The sequence below is a fragment of the Bubalus kerabau genome, chromosome 11 (assembly GCF_029407905.1).
Source record: "Bubalus kerabau isolate K-KA32 ecotype Philippines breed swamp buffalo chromosome 11, PCC_UOA_SB_1v2, whole genome shotgun sequence".
NCBI lineage: Eukaryota > Metazoa > Chordata > Mammalia > Artiodactyla > Bovidae > Bubalus > Bubalus kerabau.
The window spans coordinates 29562401-29587609 of NC_073634.1; the positions used below are offsets into that span (position 1 = coordinate 29562401).

The 25209-nt window shown below is 36.5% G+C and overlaps 1 protein-coding gene across 2 annotated transcripts in view; it reads left to right on the forward strand.

The window, feature by feature from the left end:
* The window catches only part of CAMKMT (calmodulin-lysine N-methyltransferase), a 411952-nt gene that overhangs the window by 14807 nt on the left and 371936 nt on the right, over positions 1-25209 (forward strand). For both annotated transcript variants that reach the window (XM_055539970.1, XM_055539971.1), the window contains exon 3: positions 10360-10424. In XM_055539970.1, coding sequence (XP_055395945.1) covers positions 10360-10424 — 65 coding nt within the window. The remainder of the gene's footprint in view (positions 1-10359; positions 10425-25209) is intronic.

The window sequence follows — 25209 nt, forward strand, 5'->3', positions numbered from 1 at the left end:
GTGAAAACAGACTTTTTCCAAACTACTCTTTAAGTAGTAGTTATTTGAAAAATCAAGCTTTGGTATTTTTCCTATTCATGTTTTGTCACTTTCAGAAGAATCTTAAAAATAGGAGGAGAAAATTCAGCTGAAAGCAGTGATATTGTGAAAAGCATACAGACTGTTCTGGTTTTAAAAATCATTAGAAAAGAGTGAAGAGAGTTAAGATACCATTTTTACAGAATTAATTTTTCTCTCCCAGTTATAGTCTAGCATGTTGCAACATTACTTCAGGTGTTTGATTTTTATAAAATCTGCCTTTTTTGACAGGATTACACATTTTGAAAGGAAGGGAGAAGCACATTTACAGTAATTGTAGAAAGAGCAAAAAGCATTTTAAGTGGAAATATGTCTGAATACAGTTTAGGTGAGTTTAGGAATAATTTTAAGAAAAATGTTTTCACAAAGGATGTCTATTTATAGTATATGTTTCTTGAACTATTTTAGTTTAAGATATCTAAGCTTTGAAAGATACTGTAACAGCTGAATATTTAGGATTTGGATAAAAATTGATTAGGGTGGTCAGGGAAGTACAGTTAGGATCTGGTTTCATAATACTGCTTTACTTAAAACTCTAAATAGGGATAAAAACTTTGGGGTTTGTGTACATTCATTGTGAAGTTCTAATTAGAACACCTCAATTGCCTGGCATTTGTGATGGAGGTGATTAGCTTAGTCCTTGATTAGGAAGGAAAGAAAACTGTATGAAATACTTACTGTATGCCAGGTATAGCACCAGGTGCTTTGATGTATTCTAATTCATGTACTCCTTCCAATAAATCTGTGAAGCGGGAATGAAGATAATTAAGCAATTGGAAGATGGAGTCTATAAGGATATTAAAGAGAAGGAGAAACAGTAAGGTATAAAGTTCTAAAACTTATCTTCTGCCTCCACCATGATAAGAGGCAATAAGTGTGAACTGTGCCAAGAATAACTTCCTGACGTCTTCAAGGCCCTGGTAAGACTTAGCCAGAGAAAATGTGAACTTTTCTGTTCCTAGGAGTTTTCAAAATAAGACATTGTTTCATACTTGGAGAACACTTGGTGGAGATGACCTTGATATAGAAGCAAGACTCTTCTCCAGCAGTGTGGCTCTTTGTGATATAACTGTTTTTGAAAGAATAAATATTTCTATGTAAATATTACACTAAATCCTATAGAAAGATTCTTTATAGAAAGAAGACAGGTGGCTGAGCTAGAATTTTGGCACAATGGCTGCCAAGATTTTTTCTCTTTTTTCCAAACTAGCTGGTATCTCTCCACGTCAGTAAACATATAGAATTCTAGAGCTGAATTATGATCTTAGAATAAAAATGTATAATCATAGCAACATTAATAATGGCTGACAGTTGAGTGCCGGGCCTTGTGACAAGCACTTTCGTGAGTGGTTTACATGTACTAGCTTATTTAATCCACACAGCATCTTATGGGTAAATGCTGTTTTTATCTTCATTTACAGATGAGAATATAAATAAGTTGATTGAGGTCACACAGCCAGCGATTGATTGTGACCCTATTCAAACACTGGTGGTCTGGTTTCTCACCTGTACTTAAAAAAATTTTTGTTTTGAATTAATTACAGACTCTTAGGAAGTTGCAAAAGTATATGAGGAGTTCCATGGACCCTTCCCTCAACTATCTCCATCAGTAACATCTTATATAATGATAGTCACAGCTTGAACTTTTAACTTCTGTACATCCTGCCTCTTGTAAGTCAGTCTTGTATTCATTTTTCAGAGGAAGGGATTGAGATCTGTCATACATATAATTTCACAAGCAAATCATTGCCATTGCCATCTCCAGGGGGTCTCCCTGACTCAGGAATTGAACCAAGCTCTCCTGCATTGCAGGCAGATTCTTTACCAGCTGGACCACCAGGGAAGCGCATGTACCCTGTGAGTGTTCAGTAAATAAAAACTTGTGATGTAATGGTTTGCTTATGAAATTATATATGTGACAGATTGTCCTTATACATGTAGGGTATCATAGGTACCCCTTTAAAACTTGGCAAGATTGGCAACTGAGGCAAGTGTGGATACTGAATTTATATTTAAAAAGTACAGTTTTAATGTTAGTAATATTAACAGCAGGGGTGACTTTTTTTTTTTTTTTTTGATACTAGGTAATCTAGTATGCTTTTTTTTTTTTAATTTTTTTAAAAATTTTATTTTATTTTTAAACTTTACAATATTGTATTGGTTTTGCCAAATATTGAAATGAACCCGCCACAGGTATACATGTGTTCCCCATCCTGAACCCTCCTCCCTCCTCCAACAGCTTTTGTTCTCTTGTGTTTTATTTTGTATTTTAGAAGGAACTTTATGTGTGTGTTGTGTTCAGTTGCTAGGTCGTGTCTGACTCTTTGCAGCCCTGCGGCCTGCAGCCTGCAGCCAGGCTTCCCCATCCTTCACATCTCCTGGAGTTTGCTCGGATTCATATCCATTGAGTTGGTGATGCTAGCTAACCATCTCATCCTCTGCCACCCCCTTCTACTTTTGCCTTCAATCTTTCCCAGTATCAGGATCTTTTCCAATGAGTCGGCTCTTTGAATCCGGTGGCCAAGATACTGCAGCTTCAGCTTCAGCAAATCCTAAAAGATGATGCTGTTAAAAGTGCTGCACTCATTATGTTAGTAAATTTGGAAAACTCAGCAGTGGCCACAGGACTGGAAAAGGTCGGTTTTCATTCCAATCCCAAAGAAAGTGAGAGTATTGTGCCAAAGAATGTTCAAACCATTAGACAGTTGTGCTCATTTCACATGCTGGTAAGGTTAGTGTCAAAATCCTTCTTCAAGCTAGGCTTCAACAGTGAACTGAGAATTTCCAGGTGTACAAGCTGGATTTAGAAAAGGCAGAGGAACCAGAGATCAAATTGCCAACATTAGTTGGCTTGTCAAGAAAGCAAGGGAATTCCAAAAAAGCATCTACTTCTGCTTCATTGACTATGCGAAAGCCTTTGTCTGTGTGGATCACAACAAACTGCAGAAGGAACTTTATAGCACCTTCAAAATGTGATGCAGTGTATGTAGAAAATAATTCATTGGGTCATGTTTTCATGAAGCTTAAATTACAGATATGGGCCAATTATAATCTAATTTTCTAGGTTATTTTAAACTCCAATCATGATTATGTAATTTGCTTGCATATACATATAATCAGAGTTTCAATAAATCAAAATGTTCCCTTGATATTTTTTAAAATGTTCCTATTTTAATGTACAAATAATGTACAAATCTAGTTTCCTCTAACTAGTAGATGTAAGACTGAAAAAATAAGGCTTTAGCCATTTGTTTTTGAAAGAGCTCCAAAGTAAGTTGCATCTAGAATCATGTTTTTTAAACCTTGTCCTTCTGAAAATCTTTGTTCTTATGCAGCCTTTGAGGACCCATTCCACTCTCTGGCTTACTGTTTCTAATTTTGGTGTCCACCTTTTTTTGTAATCAAGGTAAAAAGTAATCATTTTAACCACTTTGAATTGTGCAATTAGTGGTTTTTAGTACATTTACAATGTTGTGGAATCATCACCACTCTCTAATTTCAAAAATTTTTCATCACCATGAAATGAAGCCCCAATTCCCATTACTAGTAACTCTCCATCTTACTCCTTCCTCTTCCTCCTGGCAGCCACTTACCAACTTTCTATCTATGTGCTGCTGCTGCTGCTAAGTCGCTTCAGCCATGTCTGACTCTGTGTGACCCCATAGATGGCAGCCCACCAGGCTCCCCCGTCCGTGGGATTCTCCAGGCAAGAACACTGGAGTGGGTTGCCATTCCCTTCTCCAGTGCATGAAAGGGAAAAGTGAAGGTGAAGTCGCTCAGTCGTGTCCCCTATTCTGGACATTTTATATAAGTAGAATCATATGATATATGCCCTTTTATGTTTGGCTTCTTTCACTTAATGTAATGTGTTTTGATTAATCTATGTTACAGCATATATCAATACTCCATTCCTTTTTTATGGCTGAATAATATTCCAGTGTATGGACAATTCCATATTTTGTCTATGCATTCATCAGTTGATGAATATTTGGGTAATTTCTATTTTTTGGCTATTATGAATAATGCTACTAAGAGACTTACTTGGTGATCCAGTGGTTAAGAATCTGCCTGCCAATGCAGGGAACTCAGGTTTAGTCAGGGAACTGAGAGCCCACATGATTCAGAGCAACTAAGCCCGTGTACCACAACTGATGAGCCCACACTCTACAGCCTGTGAACCACAACTACTGAACCCATATACCCAGCTACTGAAGCCCACATGCCTACATCCCATGCTCTGTAACAACAGAAGCCACTACAACGAAAAGATTGCCCGCCACAACTAAAGTAGCCCTTGCTTGCCACGACTAGAGAAAGCTCACGTGCAGCAATGAAGACCCAGCAGAGACATAAATAAAATAAAAATTTTTTAAAAAAGGAGAGAAAAATAATGCTACTATGAACATTCATGTATACATTTTTATGTGAATGTATAATTTTTTAATTCTCTTAGGTGTGTCCTGAGGGGCAAGATTATACATGAATATATAACTTTTTAAATCATAAGTGTTTCCTGAGGGGCAAGATTACTGGGTCATATAGTAACTCTTTATTTAACTTTTTGAAGAATGTCCAAATTGTTTTGTGCAGTGGCTGTGCCATTTTACCTACTAGGAATATAAGAGAGTTCTAGTTTCTCCCCATGCATGCAAGCTCCTATGATTTTTCCTATATTATTATTATTTTTATGATTACCATTCTAGTATGAAGTGATATCTTACTGTTGTTTTGATTTGTAGTCCCCCAGTGACTAAGTATGTTTTACGTTTTTTCATGTGCTCATTGGCTATTTGTATATCTTATTTGCAGAAATGTCTCTTCAAGTCCTTTGCCCATTTTTATTAAGGTTGTTTTTCTCTGTTGTTGAATTGTGAGAGTTCTTTATATATTCTGGATAGTTGAACCATATCAGATGTGTGATTTGCAAATAATTTGTCTCATCTTGTGGTTTATCTTTTCACTTTCTTGATAGTGTCCTTTGGTATATAGAAGTTTTCAGTTTTGTTCAAGTTCAATGTATCTTTTATTTTATTTTATTTTTGTCATTTGTTGTTTGTGTGTTATGTGCCGTATTTAGCCCTCTTGTACCTTTATGAGTGAAAGTTATTCAGTCATGTCTGACTCTTTGCAACCCCATGGACTGTAGCCTGCTAGGCTCCTCTGTCCATGGGATTCTCTAGGAAAGAGTCCTGGAACAGGTTACCATTCCCTTTTCCAGGAGATCTTCCCAAATCAGGGATTGAACCCACGTCTTCTGCATTGCAGGTGGTTTCTTTACCATCTGAGCCACCAGGTAGGCTTCAAATTTTTCTCTGATAGCTTTTTTTTTTGCTCTTCAAATAATTGTTTGCCCCAGTGACTTGCTCCTTATTTCTTACTCCATGGGCCATTCCTGGGAAAAATCAAAGGTCCTTAGTACTAGCATAGCTTTAGGTGCTTGTAAAAATGGTTGGTTGACTTTTGGAGGAAGAAACTGGCTACTGGTAAATTTTCTTTCAGCTTTATTGAGATATAGTTGACATATATTGACATATATTTATTGAGATATAATTAACATATACCATTGTGTAAATTTAAGATATATACTGTGTTGACTTCAATCACTTATCTATTGCAGAATGATTAGCACCATACTATTAGCTAACACCCCTATCATGTCACATGATTATCATTTCTTTTTTGTGGCTAAAGACCTAGGAAACAGTTAAAGCTTTGGAATTTAGGAGAAACATGGAGTGAACTTTTTATATCTTGGCTATGTTAGCAAAAAGTTGTCATCATTATACAACATTAATTATCGGTGTAATGGAAAGATTGAAGTTTGAGAAGTTCCCTTCCTTCTTGAGAAGTTGAGAAGTTCCAATACAATCCTGCTTAGGTAAACAGTTGAAAGATGAAGGGTAGACAAGATCTTATAGAGTTGACACTTGAATAAAGTAGATATTATTGTTGTTGTTCAATTGCTAAGTCATGTCTGACTCTTTGCAATCCTATAGACTATAGCCTGCCAGACTTCTATGTCCGTGGAGTTTTTCAGGGTTGCCATTTCTTTTCCCTGGGCATCTTCCTGACTCAGGTCTTGAACCTGCATCTCCTGCGTTAGCAGGTGGCTTCTGCACTCCTGAGCCACCAGGGAAGCCTGAATAAAGTAAATAATTCTGAACAAAGAACAATCCTTGGGTTTGGAACAAAGGAAAGGGAACTTGAAATAATCAAACTGAATATTTACCACACTGTGTCCGTGGTAGTTTTCTTACAGTTAGCACTAATCTGTATACCACTGAGGACAATGATTGTTGACCTTTTTCTTTCATGAGGTGCCATCTTTTAGGGTTTCTCAACTTCATAGATAATTGCTTTTCTTCTTGTAAGTTTTTAGAGGTATGGGATTAGTTCTCCTGTTTCCCTATCCCTGATTCGATTTAATGTCACAGGGTTTACTTTCTGTTCTTGGCTTCAACAAATAAGAATTCTTGGCTTTCTGTTCTTGGCTTTCAAGAAGATGAGTTTTGTGTCACTTTCTGTTTTAAATACTGCCTTTAACTTTTAAACATGCATTTTACCTTAATTATCCCAGTTTCTGCTGTTTAGAAATATTTAACTTGTTGCAAAATATATGTACCTTTTTTTATTTTTTACTCTTGTCTCAGATTTCTTTTCAAATGTTTATTTCATCCTGATAGAGAGAGAGACAAAATGCATGAGAGAATCTCTTTATTAAAACTAGACCATTAAGCAGTTGCTGTTTTAGGTATTTATCCTAAGGAAATAATCAGAAAAGATCTCAATGCTATTTCTATAAGGACGTTTGTTGAAGTAATATGCATAAAGCACAATAGTGGGCATAGTCTAAAAATCCAACATAAGATGTTGGTTCAACAAATTGTGGTGCAATTATTTACTGGACTACTTGGCAGCCATTAAAATCATGTTGCAGGAGAATATTTAATAATGTGAGAAACTTTATAATATGTTAAGTGAAAAAAGTACAAATGCAAAATCGTATGGACAGTGTGCTCTGCTATTTAATGACAGGTCTGTGAACGTAGCATAAAATTTGAAGGCTATATACCAAACTATTAACTGTAGTTACCTCTGCATGATAGGATTATGGGCAGTTTTTCCTTGAGGAAGCTATATATTGCTTTGATCTTCAGGAAAAAATTTTTTTTGAGCTCTATACTGTATTGCTGGTCATTTTAATAGCTTCATCTTGTGTTTCAGATGTTAAATGCTTTGTTCTTTCTCTTCTGACATGTGTGCTATGGTTTTTTTCCATGTTACCGTAAATAACCTCTTCTAGAATCTTGCATCCACAGAGAAGATTCAGAATCTTCGTACCAGTGATGAAAGTTGGATTTGTGGTTGATAGCTTCATTGCCTTAGGTTATGATACTGTTGAGGCCAATAGTAATGGCAGATAACTTTCTGCATTCTCCCTTCATCACTCTTTGAGGGAACTAGGTCTCTGCGATAGAAATAAAAAGTTCTTCTGAGAAGGGTATTGCAGTTGACATGTATTTTCTTACTGTATCTATTAGCTCTCTAGGGCTCCCAGAACAAAACACTGCAGTTTGGATGGCTTTAACAGCAGGTGTGTTTGCTCACAGTTTGGAGTCTGGGAGCCTTAGATCTAGGTGTTGCAGGCTTGGTTTCATCCAAGGCCTCCTGGACGTGTGTATGGGGCTGTGCCCTTGCTGCCTCTTCCCGTGGTTGTCCTTCTGTGCACAGGCCTTGTCTCTGTGTGTGTTAATCTTCTTTTTGTGTAAGGACAATAGTCGTTTTGCATTATGGCCCACCCTAATGACCCAATTTTAACCTGATTAGCTCTTTGAAGGCCCTTCTGAGGGATGGGAGCTGGTTAGGGCTTCAGCATATGAATTTGGGGAGGGGGCGCAGTTTAGTCCATAAAAATGTGCATCATTCATGATAAGTTTTTGTGACAAAGTAAGAGTCTGACACGACTGAGCGACTTCACTTTCATCTTTGACTTTCATGCATTGGAGAAGGAAATGGCAACCCACTCCAGTGTTCTTGCCTGGAGAATCCCAGGGACGGGGGAGCCTGGTGGGCTGCTGTCTATGGGGTCGCACAGAGTCGGACATGACTGAAGCGACTTAGCAGCAGCAGCAGCAGCAGTGTTGATAAAGTAAATTTTATTGTGAATTATTAATGCTTATTATAAACTATTCAGTTCAGTTCAGTTCAGTCGCACAGTCGTGTCCGACTCTGTGACCCCATGAATCACAGCATGCCAGGCCTCCCTGTTCATCACCAACTCCCGAAGTTCACTCAAACTCATGTTCATCGAGTCGGTGATGCCATCTAGCCATCTCATCCTCTGTCACCCACTTCTCCTCCTGCCCCCAATCCCTCCCAGCATCAGGGTCTTTTCCAATGAGTCAACTCTTCGCATGAGGTCATCAAAGTATTGGAGTTTCAGCTTCAGCATCAGTCCTTCCAGTGAACACCCAGGACTGATCTCCTTTAGAATGGCCTGGTTGGACCTCCTTGCATGCAGTCCAAGGGACTCTCAAGAGTCTTCTCCAGCACCACAGTTCAAAAGCATCAATTCTTCGGCACTCAGCCTTCTTCACAGTCCAACTCTCACATCCATACATGACCACTGGAAAAACCATAGCCTTGACTGGACATACCTTTGTTGGCAAAGTAATGTCTCTGCTTTTGAATATGCTATCTAGGTTGGTCATAACTTTGCTTCCAAGGAGTAAGCGTCTTTTAATTTCATTGCTGCAATCACCATCTGCAGTGATTTTGGAGCCCCCCAAAATAAAGTCTGACACTGTTTCCACTGTTTCCCCATCTATTTCCCATAAAGTGATGGGACCAGATGCCATGATCTTTCTTAGTTTTCTGAATGTTAAGCTTTAAGCCAACTTTTTCACTCTCCTCTTTCACTTTCATCAAGAGGCTTTTTAGTTCCTCTTCACTTTCTGCCATAAGGGTGGTGTCATCTGCATATCTGAAGTTACTGATATTTCTCCCAGCAATCTTAATTCCAGCTTGTGCTTCTTCCAGCTCAGCGTTTCTCATGATGTACTCTGCATATAAGTTAAATAAGCAGGGTGACAATATACAGCCTTGACGTACTCCTTTTCCTATTTGGAACCAGTCTGTTGTTCCATGTCCAGTTCTAACTGTTGCTTCCTGACCTGCATACAGGTTTCTCAAGAGGTAGGTCAGGTGGTCTGGCATTCCCATCTCTTTCAGAATTTTCCGCCGTTTATTGTGATCCACACAGTCAAAGGCTTTGCCATCCTAAAGAACTACAGCTGTAAGTTATATAGGGGAGCATGTAGAAGATTGTAGATGTATTAGCAACAACTTTTTTTAATCACCACTGGAAAAGTAACTCAGACTCTATGACCTGTTGACAGTTGGGTTCGTTTATGAAGAATAGTATCTTTTATAACTATTAGTAAAATAGCAGTTATCAAATATTTAAAGGGCCATCAAGTGAAGAGAGATGAAAAGGAACAGAATTAAGATTGGTGGGCAAGATACAAAACATTTGCCCCCTGGCATGTAGAACTCCCTATAAATGGAACGTGCAGACTTGAAAGTTGGTTAGTTCTTTGTGACTAAAGTTCTGAATTTGTTGGGCCATTAAAGAGGAAATTATGTGTTATGGAGTGTGGTTATGGAGGTCGATTACTTATTTTTAGATTCTCAAAGTGTGGAGTTTTGTTGTCTCTAAAAAGATAAATAATTTATCTCACACTTATATAATTAAAATAATAAAATAATTATTAGTACTTTAAAATGTAGGTTAATCATCAAGAAATGCCATTGCATTAAATATCCCAAAGACTAGTCTGTTCTTTTCCTTCTCCCTCTAGTGGGCAGCTGGAGAAGGAAATGGCAACCCACTCCAATACTCTTGCCTGGAAAATCCCATGGACGGAGGAGCCTGGTAGGCTACAGTCTATGGGGTTGAGGAGAGTCGGACACGACTGAGTGACTTCACTTTCCCTTTTCACTTTCATGCACTGGAGAAGGAAATGACACCCCACTCCAGTGTTCTTGCCTGGAGAATCCCAGGGACGGGGGAGCCTGGTGGGCTGCCATCTATGGGGTCGCACAGAGTCAGACTACTGAAGCGACTTAGCAGCAGCAGCTAGTGGGCAGAAATACTTTAAAAACATAACATGGAAAGGTTTGTTAGTATTCAGTATGTCACAATGCATAGTCTCAGCTTTAAATAATTAATAAATGTTAATATGTCAGAGTCATTAAAGAAAATGCTTTATTCCTTTCTAGGCATAATAGTGGATCTCTGAATGTTGAAGATGTTCTTACCAGCTTTGACAATACAGGAAATGTCTGTAAGTTATATACTTACTTTATAGAAATAATTTTAGTGTTTTAAAAGTCAATTTTTAATCGTTTTTTTTTCAGTGTTTATTGACTAGCGTATGTATGTGGGTGTATCATAGAAACTCCTGCTGTTTTTAGCTGCATAATAAGCCTCATATAAGATGCACCTACTAAGTGGGATAGGGCAGTTTTTATACTTGGCAGTTTTGTGTGTGTACGACCCACGTGCATTTGAATCTTGGTTCTGAAATTAATCTTGAGCAATTTATATTGTCTCCAGGGCCTCATTCTTTTTCATCTCTTAGAACTGAATATAATGTATATAAAGTGTGTAATGTACTACATTCCTCATAGTTTATACTCAGTAAATGAAATTTTTTATTATTACCTGTGGTGAGTACCTCTAAAGCGTTTAAGTTTTTTCTAATAAGGAAGATAATATTATTAAGGATTATTCTGATGTGGTAAAATAAACTATTTTGATTGAACTAAGTAGGGCAGAAGGAACCCTGGATTCTCTAGTACTATCCCTTTTGTTTCTTGTTTCCATTTTGACCTTTTCAATTAATCAGTCAGACAGAGGGGCTGTCTCTCCCTTCTTTGCTGTGTTTCGGGTGTGTGCATTTCCACTTCTTGTTCTCTTTCACTGGAGAATAAACCCAGAACATTTTTCCTTGCTGCTAATATACTTTAATAGAATATTTTTGTTTTATTCATTATTATAATATTATAGAATATATTATCTTTTGATCTAAGCCTTTAATTACATCATGATGGATTTCTCCACTGAGAAAATCATTTAATCATAATGTCATACAATGATAGAAATCAAACAAGAATCTTTTTATATCATGATATTAAACAATATACCATGATAGAAGCTGTGTACTTCTTTCTGTGTGCTGCATAGGCTATTTTCCTTAAGATAGTGGATTATCAGTGAAATATGACCATTTTAAATGTAAAAATTATCTTCAAGTGCTTTTCTTCTCAAAAGAAATTTTATAACTGTGACCACTTATTGTATGAACTACAATAACATACTCAGCAAGAAGTACTCATTTTAGATCAGCATAGAATAATGTCCAGCAATACTCAGGCAATAATCTTGTTCTTATGCCCACATAATGGCAAGCTTTTGATTGCCGAGAAAAATATTTATGTATTTTGTCACTAAGAAGTCTAAATATCCTAAAATTATCCTAAAATATTTAAAATGTAATTTTATTTTTTGTGGACAGTGATAGGCATACCTTTTAGTTTTTATGTGCTGATGCTGGCTGAGTTCTTTCCCAATATTTTTACTGGGGGTTGGGGCAAAGTCTGGGTTCGGTTCAGTTCAGTTCAGTCGCTCAGTCGTGTCCGACTCTTTGCAACCCCATGGACCGCAGCACTCCAAGCCTTCCTGTCCATCACCAGCTCCTGGAGCCTACCCAAACTCATGTCCATTGAGTCGGTGATCCCATCCAACCATCTCATCTTCTGTCATCCCCTTCTCCTCCTGCCCTCAATATTTTCCAGCATCAGGGTCTTTTCAGATGAGTCAGCTCTTCACATCAGGTGGCCAAAGCATTGGAGTTTCAGCTTCAACATCAGTCCTTGCAATGAACACCCAGGACTGGTCTCCTTTAGGATGGACTGGTTGGGTCTGGGTAAGGAATGCTAATGGTAGTTGAGATGTTCTCCTTTAGTTCTTTGATAATGTAAATATCATTAAGTCAGGCTTTGCTGTGCTTAGTTGCTCAGTTGTGTCCAACTCTTTGTGACTCTATGGACTGTAGCTTGCCAGGCTTCTCTGTTGACGGGAATTCTTCAGGCAAGAATACTGGAGTGGGTTGCCATGCCCTCCTCCAGGGCATCTTCCCAGCCCAGGGATCGAACCCAGGTCTTTAGCATTGCAGGCGGATTCTTTCCCGTCTGAGCCACCAGGGAAGCAGGTCAGGCTTATGCATGTGTAATTTAGGAACATCATCCTAAAATGCTATATGTAAATTAAAAAAAATTTTTGTTTTTTGGCCATGCCACATGGCATGCAGGATCTTGTGGAACCCTCACTTTTCTGTAGCAGAAGTGCAGAGTCTTAACCACTGGACTGCCAGGAAGTCCTGAATATGGATTTTTGGTTTGGTAATGTGAAAATCAAGTATTGTTCCCAGTGGCTCAGTATGAAATAGGGCCACTAGCTGGCAGCATTATGTAAAAAAATATTTTTTTCCTTAAGGTCTAAGCTATTATTTTGTATATGAATAATATATATATACTTCTCAAACATTTTTTCCCATCAACTTGTCTGCACCTACCCTCCTCCTCAAGTTGTTGTTGCATTGACAAATGGAGATATTGTATGGTTACGTTTTTTTTTTTCCCGCTGCTGCTCATTGTTTGGTAGAAAGACTTGAGTCTTTGGAATTAGAACCACCTAGTTTCTTGATTCTGAAATTAATCTCAAGCCATTTTATATTATCTCCAGGAGCCTCAGTGTTTTTCATCTCTTAGAACTGGTTATAATGTATTGAAGTGTATAACATACTACATCCCTCATAGCTGATGCTCTGTAAATGAATCTGCTGTTACAGTGATGAGTACCTATAAAGCTTTGCAGTTTTTGTCTAATAATGAAGATAGTATTATCAAGGATTATCTTGATGTTGTAAAAGTAAAGTATTTTGATTGAACAAGGTGGGAAAATAGATCAAATTACAGAAACAGTAATTTACTAAAATGTTTTGTCATACATATGGTCTTAAAAACCTGAATGTATAGCCTAAGTAATAATTCAGTAACTTCTAAGTAATAGAAGAGGTGATAAAAATAAAGCTTATTAAAACATGTTTTGTAGTATTTATATTACTCTTTAAGAAAAATCTATAATGATATTTCAACTTAATGTAAAATTGGTAAAGTCCTGTTAAAGTAAGTCTTGATTATAACTTGCATATAATTTTTGTCAAGGCTTAAAGTGATCAAGTTTTGAAAAAGTGGTTTTTTCACTTGATGTCTCAAATATTTGATTGTAGTGTAGTAGTGACATTAGGGGCTTCCCAGGTGACTCAGAGCTAAAGAATCTGCCTGCCAATGCAGAAGACACAGGAGACATGGATTCAGTCCCTGGATTGGGAAGATCCCCTGGTAGGAAATGGTAACTGACTCCAGTATTCTTGCCTGGAGCATTCCACGGACATAACAGCCTGGTGGGCTACAATCCACGGTGTCGCAGAGTTGGACACCACTGAGCAGGCACAATGACATTAGATTGAGTTTGTGACAGGAAGGCCCAGCAGAGGGTGCTACGATCACAAGTCTATCTCACAGCTCAATATAATTGGACTAAATAACTTGAATAGTAAGCCTAAGCTTTCATCACGTAAACAAGAAAAATGTATGTTTAAATGTTTATCTCTGATTTATTTCTTATATATTTAATATATTCAGCAATTCACTAATAAATAGATTTTCTTAACTGATGTGTTTAGTTCATTTTTTACTCATTTAGTAAGTATCAGTTTAATTTTCATACTTCTGGCTTTAAATACAGGAATACTTTTAGTTCATTTTTTACTCATTTAGTAAGTATCAGTTTAATTTTCACACTTCTAGCTTTAAATACAGGAATACTTTTGGTCTTGTTAATCTTTATAGAGAAATTTCTATACAGAAAAAACAGTTCCTAAATCATTACCATGGTAGAACACTACTATCATGCTGAAGAATATTTGGGATGAGGAAAAAACGTTTTTAATATGATACCAGGAGAGAACCAGTAGGTGGAATTATCCATTTATTCAGGAATTAGTTTCTGGGTTAACATAGCTTCCTGATAATAAAAAAATAATTTAATTAAAGTACTTTATAGTTAACAACCCCCTGTACATGTTTATACAAAACATACATATGAGAATATATATAAAATATATTTGTGTTTACTGGAACCATTAATCTCAATTTCCAGTTAACTTCAAAAACAAGTAATGCTTTTATTCATTATAAATTTTCAAAGCGGAGAGGATCACTCTTACTGCTTGAAGTTGTTTGTGCTCTCATCAAAAAGATTTGGAAAAATCTTTAATTTTGGAAAATAAATGAAACCTCTAGATATTTTCTTATTTGGTGATATATTAGAAAAGAAAATATTCCTTATGTTTGCCTCTACTATTTTAAATGTATGACTTGCAAAGTGTTGTATGTTTTTGAGATATCCTTTCAGTATCTGCATTCCTTTGAATGTTGTAGGGAGAAATTAAAATGAACCTCACACAGTCTTTTCTGCATAATAATTCATTGCTCCATAGGATACGACCCCAGTCTTATTTTTATAATACTTATATTTGCTGTTGTGAAAAACAAATTATTTTGAAAGTCAAACTTCTTTTTTGCTTACCTCTAACTAGGGATAGGTGTTCATATTTTGTCTTTGGAGTCTGGTACTTGAGAACATACTTGTTTTTAAAGTATCAAAGCTACTTTGTGGAAAGATCCTGTCTGCTATTGATTCATTGTGCCTGGAAAGAGATGCCATCAAGCTCCCTAGGGATAAGTATAGGATGCATCCTTCACTTCAGACCAGGTGCTGGCTTCTTTTGTGTTTCATGTAACATGTCACGCAGATACTTTGGGTCACAAGAGAGTACTCTGTGGCAGATCTCTGGCTTCTGTTTTCTCTGCAGGCTGAGCCTCCTTTCCAGCCAGTCCCTGACCTCCAATCAAAGAAATCCCATCATGCCGTATTTCTTCTGAAAGCACTTTCTCTTTCTCCACCTCATCTCTTTCCTCCACTGAAATGATTTAAAAAAAAATGATTCTCTTCAGCCCTTAATCCAAATTTTACTGCATAGTATATAGTACGACTGTTTGCTACTCGGTGCGGGGAATATAATTGCTTCATTTGAACTCTTTGTTTTTTTTTTAATCACGTTGTCCTTTGGACAGCATGGACAAATAATTAATACTTCTCATATAATTTATTGATACAATATATACAATATAATGTGTATAAGCCATTAAAGGCTTTGGAAGTCAATAGTTACTGTATATTATTGCAATAATCTACTATGAATCAGGAGTCCTGGCTAGCACAACAGTGCCACTTAAATTTGAGAAATATATTGGTAACATTCCTTCTGCTATTCTTTGAAATAATTTTTTTTCTCCTCACTGAGCTACACAACAGGACTTTGTGATGGTTGATGTCTCATGACATCAACCTAGAGAAATTTGTAGACTTTCTACCTTGTATACTCTTACATGCGAAAATGGTGATTTTTTTTCTCCCCAACAAATCCTGGGTCTAACCTTGACTTTAAATGCACACAGCTGCAGTCTCCTGCTTCTTGGTTCTTTCTAGGGGTCTCATAGTTGGACCCGTTTTGTGATGTATCCAAAACTCATCTATTTTGGGTTAGTAATTAAGCAAATATTCTTGTTGAAATACAAAATGTTTTCAGTTTCTACCTATATTAGGGAGACCAAAGTTGACTTGTCTCTTAGGAAATACAATCCAAATTTTTAGTTTTTCTTTTTCATTTTTATTGTGTTATGTAGTTAATGTCTGTAATATTGGTGGAATTATTTCAGCTTCAGGAGTGTCAGATTGGATTTAAAGTTTTTCCTCATTCAAATAAAGGCATATTGTGTTTATATCTATGTATGTAGACATATATACATTTATGTAGGTGTATGTATATATTCTTGGTAAGAGTGTGTGATTAAAAAATGAGAACTTTGGTCTTTTGTGGGTAATTGCTCTATTTTTAATGTAGTGGGATCATGGAAGCATTCTGGAATATGAAGCTGAGGTTTTAGCTCTGCCAGTTACTTGCTGTGTGATTATAGGCAAGTTTTTAAACAGATCTTAACTGTTTACAATTGAATAAGAAACAATAACTACCTTTTAGTGTAGTAAACATAATATTAGGTAATGTGAAAATACTGTGTAAACTGTAGGTAATATTTGTATTAGTATTTTGTTGTTAATACTAATATCATGTCTCATTTATTCTAAGACCTTTTTAATATCTTTGATATTGGAAAATAACACAAAATAGGAAATATTTTTGTGTTTTAATGTTTTACATTATTTTGTACATGAAAACATAGTGCAAAGTCACATTATGAAAAGTGTAATATTACTGCAGAAATACATATGTAAATCAGTGTTTTAGAAAAGAAACTTCAGAAGGACAAAAATATATGTGATTTATTATGTGATAAAGATGGAATTTCAGTGGGAGTGGAAAGGATGAATTCTTCAATAAATAGTATTGTCTAGGAATTTAGAAAAAAATAACAAATGAAATCTCTTCCTTTATACTATGTAATTACCAAAATTAATTTAAGATAGTTAAATATTTAATTAACAAATTCTAACACTTCTAGATATTTCAGATGAATACTTTTAAGATATTGAAATAAGTAAGGCCTTTCTAAGTGTGACCCAAGTCCTATGAATTTAAAAATAGATTGACTAAATAAAGATTTAAAGTCACTTTATTCAAAAAGTAGCAAAAAAGTTGAAAGAGAAATGACAAACTGGTAATTATTATTTATGACATATACATGGACAAAGATGTATTCTCTTTATTGTGTGAAGAGCTCCCACAAAGAAATAGCAAAAGCAGGCTGTAGATCTATAAGAAAAAGACAAAGCATAGTGAAAATTAGAAAAAAGTAATTCACAAAAACAATGCCAATGCACTATAAAGACATCAAATGATTATTTTACTAGTAAAGAAGTAATGAAATGCAATTAAAACAGTGAGAATTATTATCAAATTGGCGAAGATGAGCAACAATAAACAATAATCAGTGAATTGCAGGTACGTCTGCATTCTCATCTACCATTGGTGGGAGGGTACATTGATTCTACTTTTCTAGAGGCAGTCTGGCGATATCTTTCATAATTTTTAGTACCCATATCATCTGATTAATAATTCTTTTTCTAAGAAATAGTGCAGCCAAAATGTAAAGGTGGAATGTAAAGGAATTCATTATAGCACAGTGAATAACTGGAAAAAAACAAATCTTTAATTTTAGATGACTGGTTAATTATGGATATTTCATGAAATTGAATATTTTATAGCTGTACAAGGCTTTAAAGGATATTGGGTTAAAAAATTACTACAGGGAATATGATTCTATTTCTGTGACGTACATAGTAGCTATGTGGATGCATAGTTGTTGTTGTTCAGTCGCTAAGTCATGTCCAGACAAAGCGTGGTTCACTGCAGAAGGGAATGGCAGACCACTCCAGCATTCTTGCCCTGAGAACCCCATGAGCAGTATGAAAAGGTGTATGCATAGAACTGTGTCTAAATGTTCACAGTGTTTTGTTGGGGTATTGGAGTTATGGATGGTTATCACGTTCTTCTTTATACTTTTCAGCATTTGATTTTTTTTTATTGTATTAGACTTCTATTAGGCAGTGTCATTTTTATTTTGAAAAAAGTGAATACTCTTTAATTTCAAAATTGAGTGATAATTTTGGGTTTTTTTTGACTGAAAGCTGTGATAAAATCTCAAATTGCTTAGGACAATACTGTGGGAAAAAGGAGCAATTAATTTTACTACTGAAAAAATATAAAGTAGTTTATTTTTAAACAGTGCTTTTGTCCAAGGAACTCACATCACTGTTAGATATTAATCTGTTAATTCCCCCAATACACTTGAAAGAAGTCAAAGATCAAATCATTCTAGGCCTATATTAGGTTGTGGGAGTTAAAAGAAGTTAAAAACTCAGTCAATGGAAGAAAATTGAGCTTGAGCATAGGTAATTTATAAGTTCTGTTGAAAAACAAATTTTAAGGTTCAGTTAGTGGGCATAGGTAATGGTCAGCAGCCCTGAGACTATAAGGATCCCATGGAGAAGGGAATGCTAACCACTCCAGTATTCTTGCTTGGAAAATTCCGTGGACAGAGTAGCCTGGCAGGCTGTAGTCCGTTGGGTTGCAAAAGAGTCAGACACACCTGAGCAACCAACAATTGAGACTGTTGGAGGCCCCGGTGAGAGTGGGGAGCTGGTGATAGTATGCAACACTGGTCTGGATTTGGCTCGTAGGCCATCTTGAGAATTGGAGTGTGTGTGTGTGTGTGTGTGTGTGTGTGTGTGTGTGTGTGTAGCCTTCATTCGAAAGACTTCTAGAGGGTAGTTAGAAAAGATTTCCAGGGGTAGGTTAGGTCTCTAGATGGTAGTTTTCTGAGCTATATGTTTCCAATTGTCCGACTTTCTGGCTCCAAGTTGTCAGGGCAATTTTTTCTTTTGACACGATATTGGGTAGACATGCTCCTAAGCCATAAACAGAGTCCTCTGCATTTTCTTACTATTTACCATGGAAGGAACATTTAGAAGACATCTCTTTTTAATTCACTTAAAAAATTTTTATTTGAAATAAAAAATTATGGAGTTGTAATGATTCTCTTTGATAAAAGGTGCTGCTATCATGAGGAAAGACGGAAATAAACACTAGTATCCTTTCTAGATTCATAACATGTATTAGTACTTAACCAAGGTATTAATACCAGAAGGTAGTTTATGTCTTTGTTATAAACCTGCTAGTTTCCCCCTCCTTTCTATATTTGAAGGGATGTGCTTAATTGAGATGCTTTCAAGTTTTAGCAGAGGATGTGCCAAGCAAGCCTTCCTCCTCCCAACAAATTCTGAATAGTATTGCTTTATCTTCTTTCAGATAGCTACCTTTTTTTTCCCTTACAGTGTTAGGGACTTTGTGAATATTCTTCTCATTTAGTCTTCTGAACAATTTTGCAAGTGGCGAGGAAACTGATACTAAGATAAAAATTTGCTTAAAAATTAATATTTAGTAAACAGTCACACAGGAATTTATGCCTCTTCTACTATATTTCTTAAAGGTAGCATTTCTCCAAAATGACGAGCAATGAATTTTAAAAGTTCATGGTAGAAGTTGAAACTAAAAGTGGTAACTTGGAGTGCAAGAAAATAACTTTGGCAAATGGAATAGAATTCTGTCCAGTGGATTGTGTCTCAGAAGAGGCTGATTAAAGGTCACTGGGAAATGGGCTCTCTAGGGTTTCTGAAAGGTAGTTGACAATCTAATGGAGTGGGGATTTAGGGAGCAAGGATGGGGTGAAAGAACGCATTGTCTTTTAATAGTCTAAAACCAAATGTGGGTTTTATTTCAATTTTTTTTTCTTTTTTGAGAAGTTCTGCTTTTTGCACAGTAATACGGTAGTAATATTGATTTGTGTTTTTTACATAGCCCTTTCTCTAAGGTACTCAATGTGTTTCTCAAGCTTATGGCTATAGTGATATTTATAAATTGCTTAAATAAGCATTAGCCACACAAAAAGCTCAACTGAGTATTTCTGTCTTTAGGAAAATAGTGTGGATTTGGACAGTCTTTCCACAGAGAATAGTGGATATTTGGACATTTGTTTGGCCTATATGTATTGCCACACTCTGTGAATGCTTGATGTGAATAAAATATTTGATGATTGAATGAATTTAGTATTTGTATGTGTGTATCTTTTTAATTCATTAAAAATTTTTTTTTAATGTGGACCATTTTTAAAGTCATCTGTTGAATTTGTTACAGTCTTGCTTTTCCTGTTTATATTCTGATTTTCTGGCCACAAGGCATGTGGAATCCTAGCTCCCCAACCAGGGTTCAAACCCGTACCCCCCTTATTAGAAGGTGAAGTCCCAACCTCTGGAATGCCAGGGAAATTCCTCTCTTCTCTTTTGTGTTCTCCTTTCTCACCCTTCACTTGCTACTCCTAGCCTTGAGTCTAAGTATTTGTGTTATATCCTGGGGAGTGGGGATAGTCATAGAAGGAATTAAGAGAAGCTCCCGATCGTTCTGTCTGTGTATGTGTGTGGGAACATGTGGATGTTTTCTGTACATTGGAGATGCTGCACGTGCTCACAGTCTGCTTGTTCTGAATCAGGTGGAGTCTTTGCTCCTGGTGGCAAATTCATGGTTTGTTGGAAGCCTTTGGTGGTGGGGGCCAGACTTCTGTGTCATTGCCATGTCATTGTCATTTCCTGGGGCTCCCATAGTTCCTACTGAAAGATGTAGTAGAACCTAGACTTCAAACTTAAGCATCATTTTTAATTGTGATAGTCAAAGAAAGGCAAATAATATTTTGATCAATCTTGGAGTTTGGTTTTACTTTAATGTTGGACAACTTAATCAGAATTTAGTGGGGATTTGTTGTACTGCTATTATGTATGATTGAGAAATAGCATGAATTTATGTAAACCACACGGAGAAGGTGATGGCATCCCACTCCAGTACTCTTGCCTGGAAAATCCCGTGGATGGAGGAGCCTGGTAGGCTGCAGTCCATGGGATCGCTAAGAGTCGGACACGACTGAGCGACTTCACTTTCACTTTTCACTTTCATGCATTGGAGAAGAAAATGGCAACCCACTCCAGTGTTCTTGCCTGGAGGATCCCAGGGACGGGGGAGCCTGGTGGGCTGCTGTCTTGGGGTCGCACAGAGTCAGACATGACTGAAGTGACTTAGCAGCAGCAGCAGCATGTAAACCACGACTTCTCTGCTTCTACTTGTGCCCTGGATTCCTTTAAAGGAGAAATTATAATGATGAGAAGGGGAACATTGATTCATGTTGCCTCCTTGGATCTTTCTCTCATAAGTCCTACAGATTTGTAGTTTATATCCTACAGTTTTAGCACTGAATTTTGTATCATATCGTATTAGCTATTTGTTAATTTTTTTCTCTCCCAAGTAAAGTATAACCCCACAGATTGCAGGCACCATAGCCTTTCTGGTTCAGTCTCAAGGGGGTATTAGTCTAAAGTCCATTCAACAAAAGTATTTTCAAATAACTTGGGTATTTTACCTCTTTTGATTAAGTGACTTGAGAGCAACACAGTCTTTAGCAATTTTTCTTTTTTTTTTTTCCCTTCTCCCATCCTCTACTGTTCTATATTGATACCAATTCTGCACTTCTACATACAAAACAATCAAACAAAAAACTTTAGAAAGCAGTTCTCTTGTCTCTATCATAACTCTTTCCTTTTCCTCCATCCATGGGATTTTCCAGGCAAGAGTACTGGATTGGGGTGTCATTGCTTTCTCCGCTTTTTCCAGCTACATACCTGTGTAAAACTAGATTTTCTTCATTTACTTCAACCAAAACAACACTTTCCAACAAACTGAAGGCAGAAGCAGATATGGATATTCCATTGTCTGCTGTTAAGCCAAAGATTTACAAAAATATAAAACAATTAACTCTTTCTAGTATTATTTATATTAACATTCAATGAGTTTATTATTATTGTTTTTATATTAGTAAATATTTTAAATTTCTCTTATTTTTTAATTTCTGAATTTCTCATACAGTAAATATCAACAAATACAGTCCACTGAAACAAAATCTCCTTTCTATCTTCAGTAATTTTTAGCATTGAACAGGTTTGAGAACCTAGCAAGTCTAAGTACTGTGAAAGTGCAAGAGATTTTGCTCAGTTATATCAGGCTAACTCCAGCCTCTGACACTGCCCCATCACTTAGCAAGTGTCTGTGCTAAGTCACTTCAGTCGTATCTGACTCTGTGTGATGCTAGGGACTGTGGCCTGCCAGGCTGCTCTGCCCATGGGATTCTCCAGGCAAGGATACTGGAGTGGGTTGCTATGCCCTCCTCCAGAGGATCTTTCTGACCCAGGGATCGAACCCATGTTTCTTACTTCTTCTGCATTGGCAGGTAGATTCTTTACCTCTAGCGCCACCTGGGAAGCCCAAGTGTCCAGTGAAGAGAAAAAAAAAAAAGGCTGTGCATTTTGGGCTTACCTCAGTTTCCATCTGTCAAACTAGCCCACACAACTGTTAAAAGTTCTTCTGATTTCTCTTTTCCCCTCTGGATTCTCTCTGCCTGGAAAAAAACTAATCCTAAAAACATGCCCATACTTAGCAATTGCTCTCAGGAACAAACAGCTAGCTATCTCAGTTCACATGAGAAGGAATCTCTAGAATTTAAGTTTACCTCTTCTCTTTGCTTCCATAGCTATATAGCTTTCAAAATATGATTTTTAGAATTTATCCAATTTCTGCATAACATCTCTAGCCTGCCGCTACTCACTGCATTATACTCAGGCCTTTTAATCCACTTGCTGCTGCTGTTTAGTCGTTATGTCTCACTCTTTGCAATCCCTGGACTTCAGCCCACCAGGCTCCTCTGTCCATGGAATTTCCCACACAATAATACTGCAGTGGGTTGCCATTTCCTTCTCCAGGGGATCTTGCCGACCCAGGGATCGAATCTGTGTCTCGTGCTTGGCAGGTGGGGTTCTTTACCACTGAGCTGCTACCAAATAACAATAGCTAACACTTATTAACTAGCTGCCAAACAATATTCTAAGCATTTTATATAATGCTTAGAACTCATTTAATTCTCAAGAGAACATAATAAGGTATTGTAACTAAAGTTTCACAGCTTATAACTGGTAAAGTAAGAATTCAAATCCAAGCAGTTTGGTTTCCGAGTCTTTAACCTTTGCCTTATCTACCGTACATTTTTCCCTCAGGAAGTTCAGTTCAGTTCAGTTGCTCAGTTGTGTCCGACTCCTTGCGACCCCAAGAATCGCAGCACGCCAGGCCTCCCTGTCCATCACTAACTCCTGGAGTTCACTCAAACTCATGTCCATCGAGTCGGTGATGCCATCCAGCCATCTCACCCTCTGTCATCCCCTTCTCCTCCTGCCCCTTAGTCACACTCAAATGAATCCATTCATTTTCCACAAGTGTACTTGTATTCAGTATATATAGCAGATAGGTAAATCTATGCCTCAGTTTTAGAGGATGTATAGTACAGGCCCCATGAACTAATAAAAACTGAATTTAGAACACATGCAAATTTTGATTAGCTAATGCAATAATTGAAAAAGAAAATTGAATTACTGCCAAGATTTGAAAATAGGAAGATTCACGTAACAACCTAGATTTTAAATTTCTCTTTGAGGAAAATAATGATCTAGTAGTCTGATCTCACATGGTAATCATTATCTGGAGCTGAGCAGATTCTCCATTTTTCCCCCTTACCATCACATCCGTGGGTGTTTGAATTTGTAACCTCTGATACTTATTATGTATTTGGATGCACTTAAAAGCAGATTTATTGTTCTACATTTTCAGATTATTTAGTTATATATTTAAGAAGAGTCAATTCTGATTAGTCATTTTGTTTATTAAAGCTAATTAAGTAAAATGCTTATAAATTCTTTGGGGAGTCAGCTTTTTTTAATTCAACAGGTTAGTCATTCATTTTTGGAAAATCTTTTTCCCATACTATCTAAGAATGTAAGTAGCTATTGACTAATATTTATGTTGTTATATTTAATAGAAAACAAGATATTATATTATTTTAAATATTTTTCAATAGTCAATACCTGTAAGAAAACATATTTTTGAAGCTTAATCATTTCAGTTAAAATTATAAAATATATTAAAAAAAATGAAAAGTAGTATAGAGCTATAGGACAAATTTTAAATGTTTGTGGGTATGTGTATGTATATATGCCTTATATGTATATGTGTGTGTATATATATATATATAAGATATATAGTTAACTTTATCTTCATTTATGTCTTCTGTATTTATAGATTGGAAAAAGAAAGAGCAATCTCAACAATGTTTATTAAGTACCTATTATGTGCTGTCCTGAATTTTCAATTCTTAAATGATTTTTCAACTTTGACTTGCTACAAAGGAATAAAACATTCTTTCTATACATGTTGAAGAAACTACTGTGTATTAAAATCTGGATAAATATCTCACTGTCAGATGCATCTAGGTACATGGAGGATCTCTGTGAACTATGTCTTAAGTCTCATCAGTAAATATCTTTTAAGAATAATTTAAAATAGCTACATTGCTTAATTAGTGAAGAATTCACTCTGATACCAAGTTTTAGAATATTGGCAAGAAAATGGCATGAGTTACTCTGTGTTAAATATAAATTTAATGGCATGGATATGTTATTTCAGGACATAATTTTATTTGTATATTTTTAAGGCTTAAATATTTTCAGTTAAAATTATCTATATGTAGACCTTCTGTTTCATGTGTGTGTCTTTATACCTCATCTTTATACCTGCTGCAAACCTTTCTACTTGAAACCTCCCTTACCTGTCATCCTGGGGATTCTTATTTCTCTTTTTTTGTTGGAATTCATTTCCCAAATATGGAGGCTTTTTCTTTCTTTACTCCATCATTTGGGGTGATGATGAACTTCAGTAGTAGGTCCCTGAAACAGTAAGGAGAAGTAATTTCTGAGTATCTTGTGATACTTTGGTTGGAAATAAAATAATAAAATTTGAAGGAGTTTCTCCTTCAAATTTTTACAGTAATATATTGCAGCTTCTAGTGTTCCATTTGAGAAGTCTGGTGCTGCTGCTGCTAAGTCGCTTCAGTCGTGTCAGACTCTGAGACCCCATAGACGGCAGCCCACCAGGTTCCCCCGTCCCTGGGATTTTCCAGGCAAGAACACTGGAGTGGGTTGCCGTTTCCTTCTCCAACGCAGGAAAGTGAAAAGTGAAAGTGAAGTCGCTCAGTCGTGTCCGACTCTTAGTGACCCCATGGACTGCAGCCTACCAGGCTCCTCCGTCCATGGGATTTTCCAGGCAAGAGTACTGGAGTGGGTTGCCATTGCCTTCTCCTTCGAGAAGTCTTATGCTATTCTAATTCTTTATCTTTTTTTAATGAAAATGTTAGTTCTCTCTGGAATTTGACAGAATCCTTTCTTATTTTCCCTGTTCTAAATTTTATGATATGATATCTTGGTGTGACTCAATTTTCAAACAT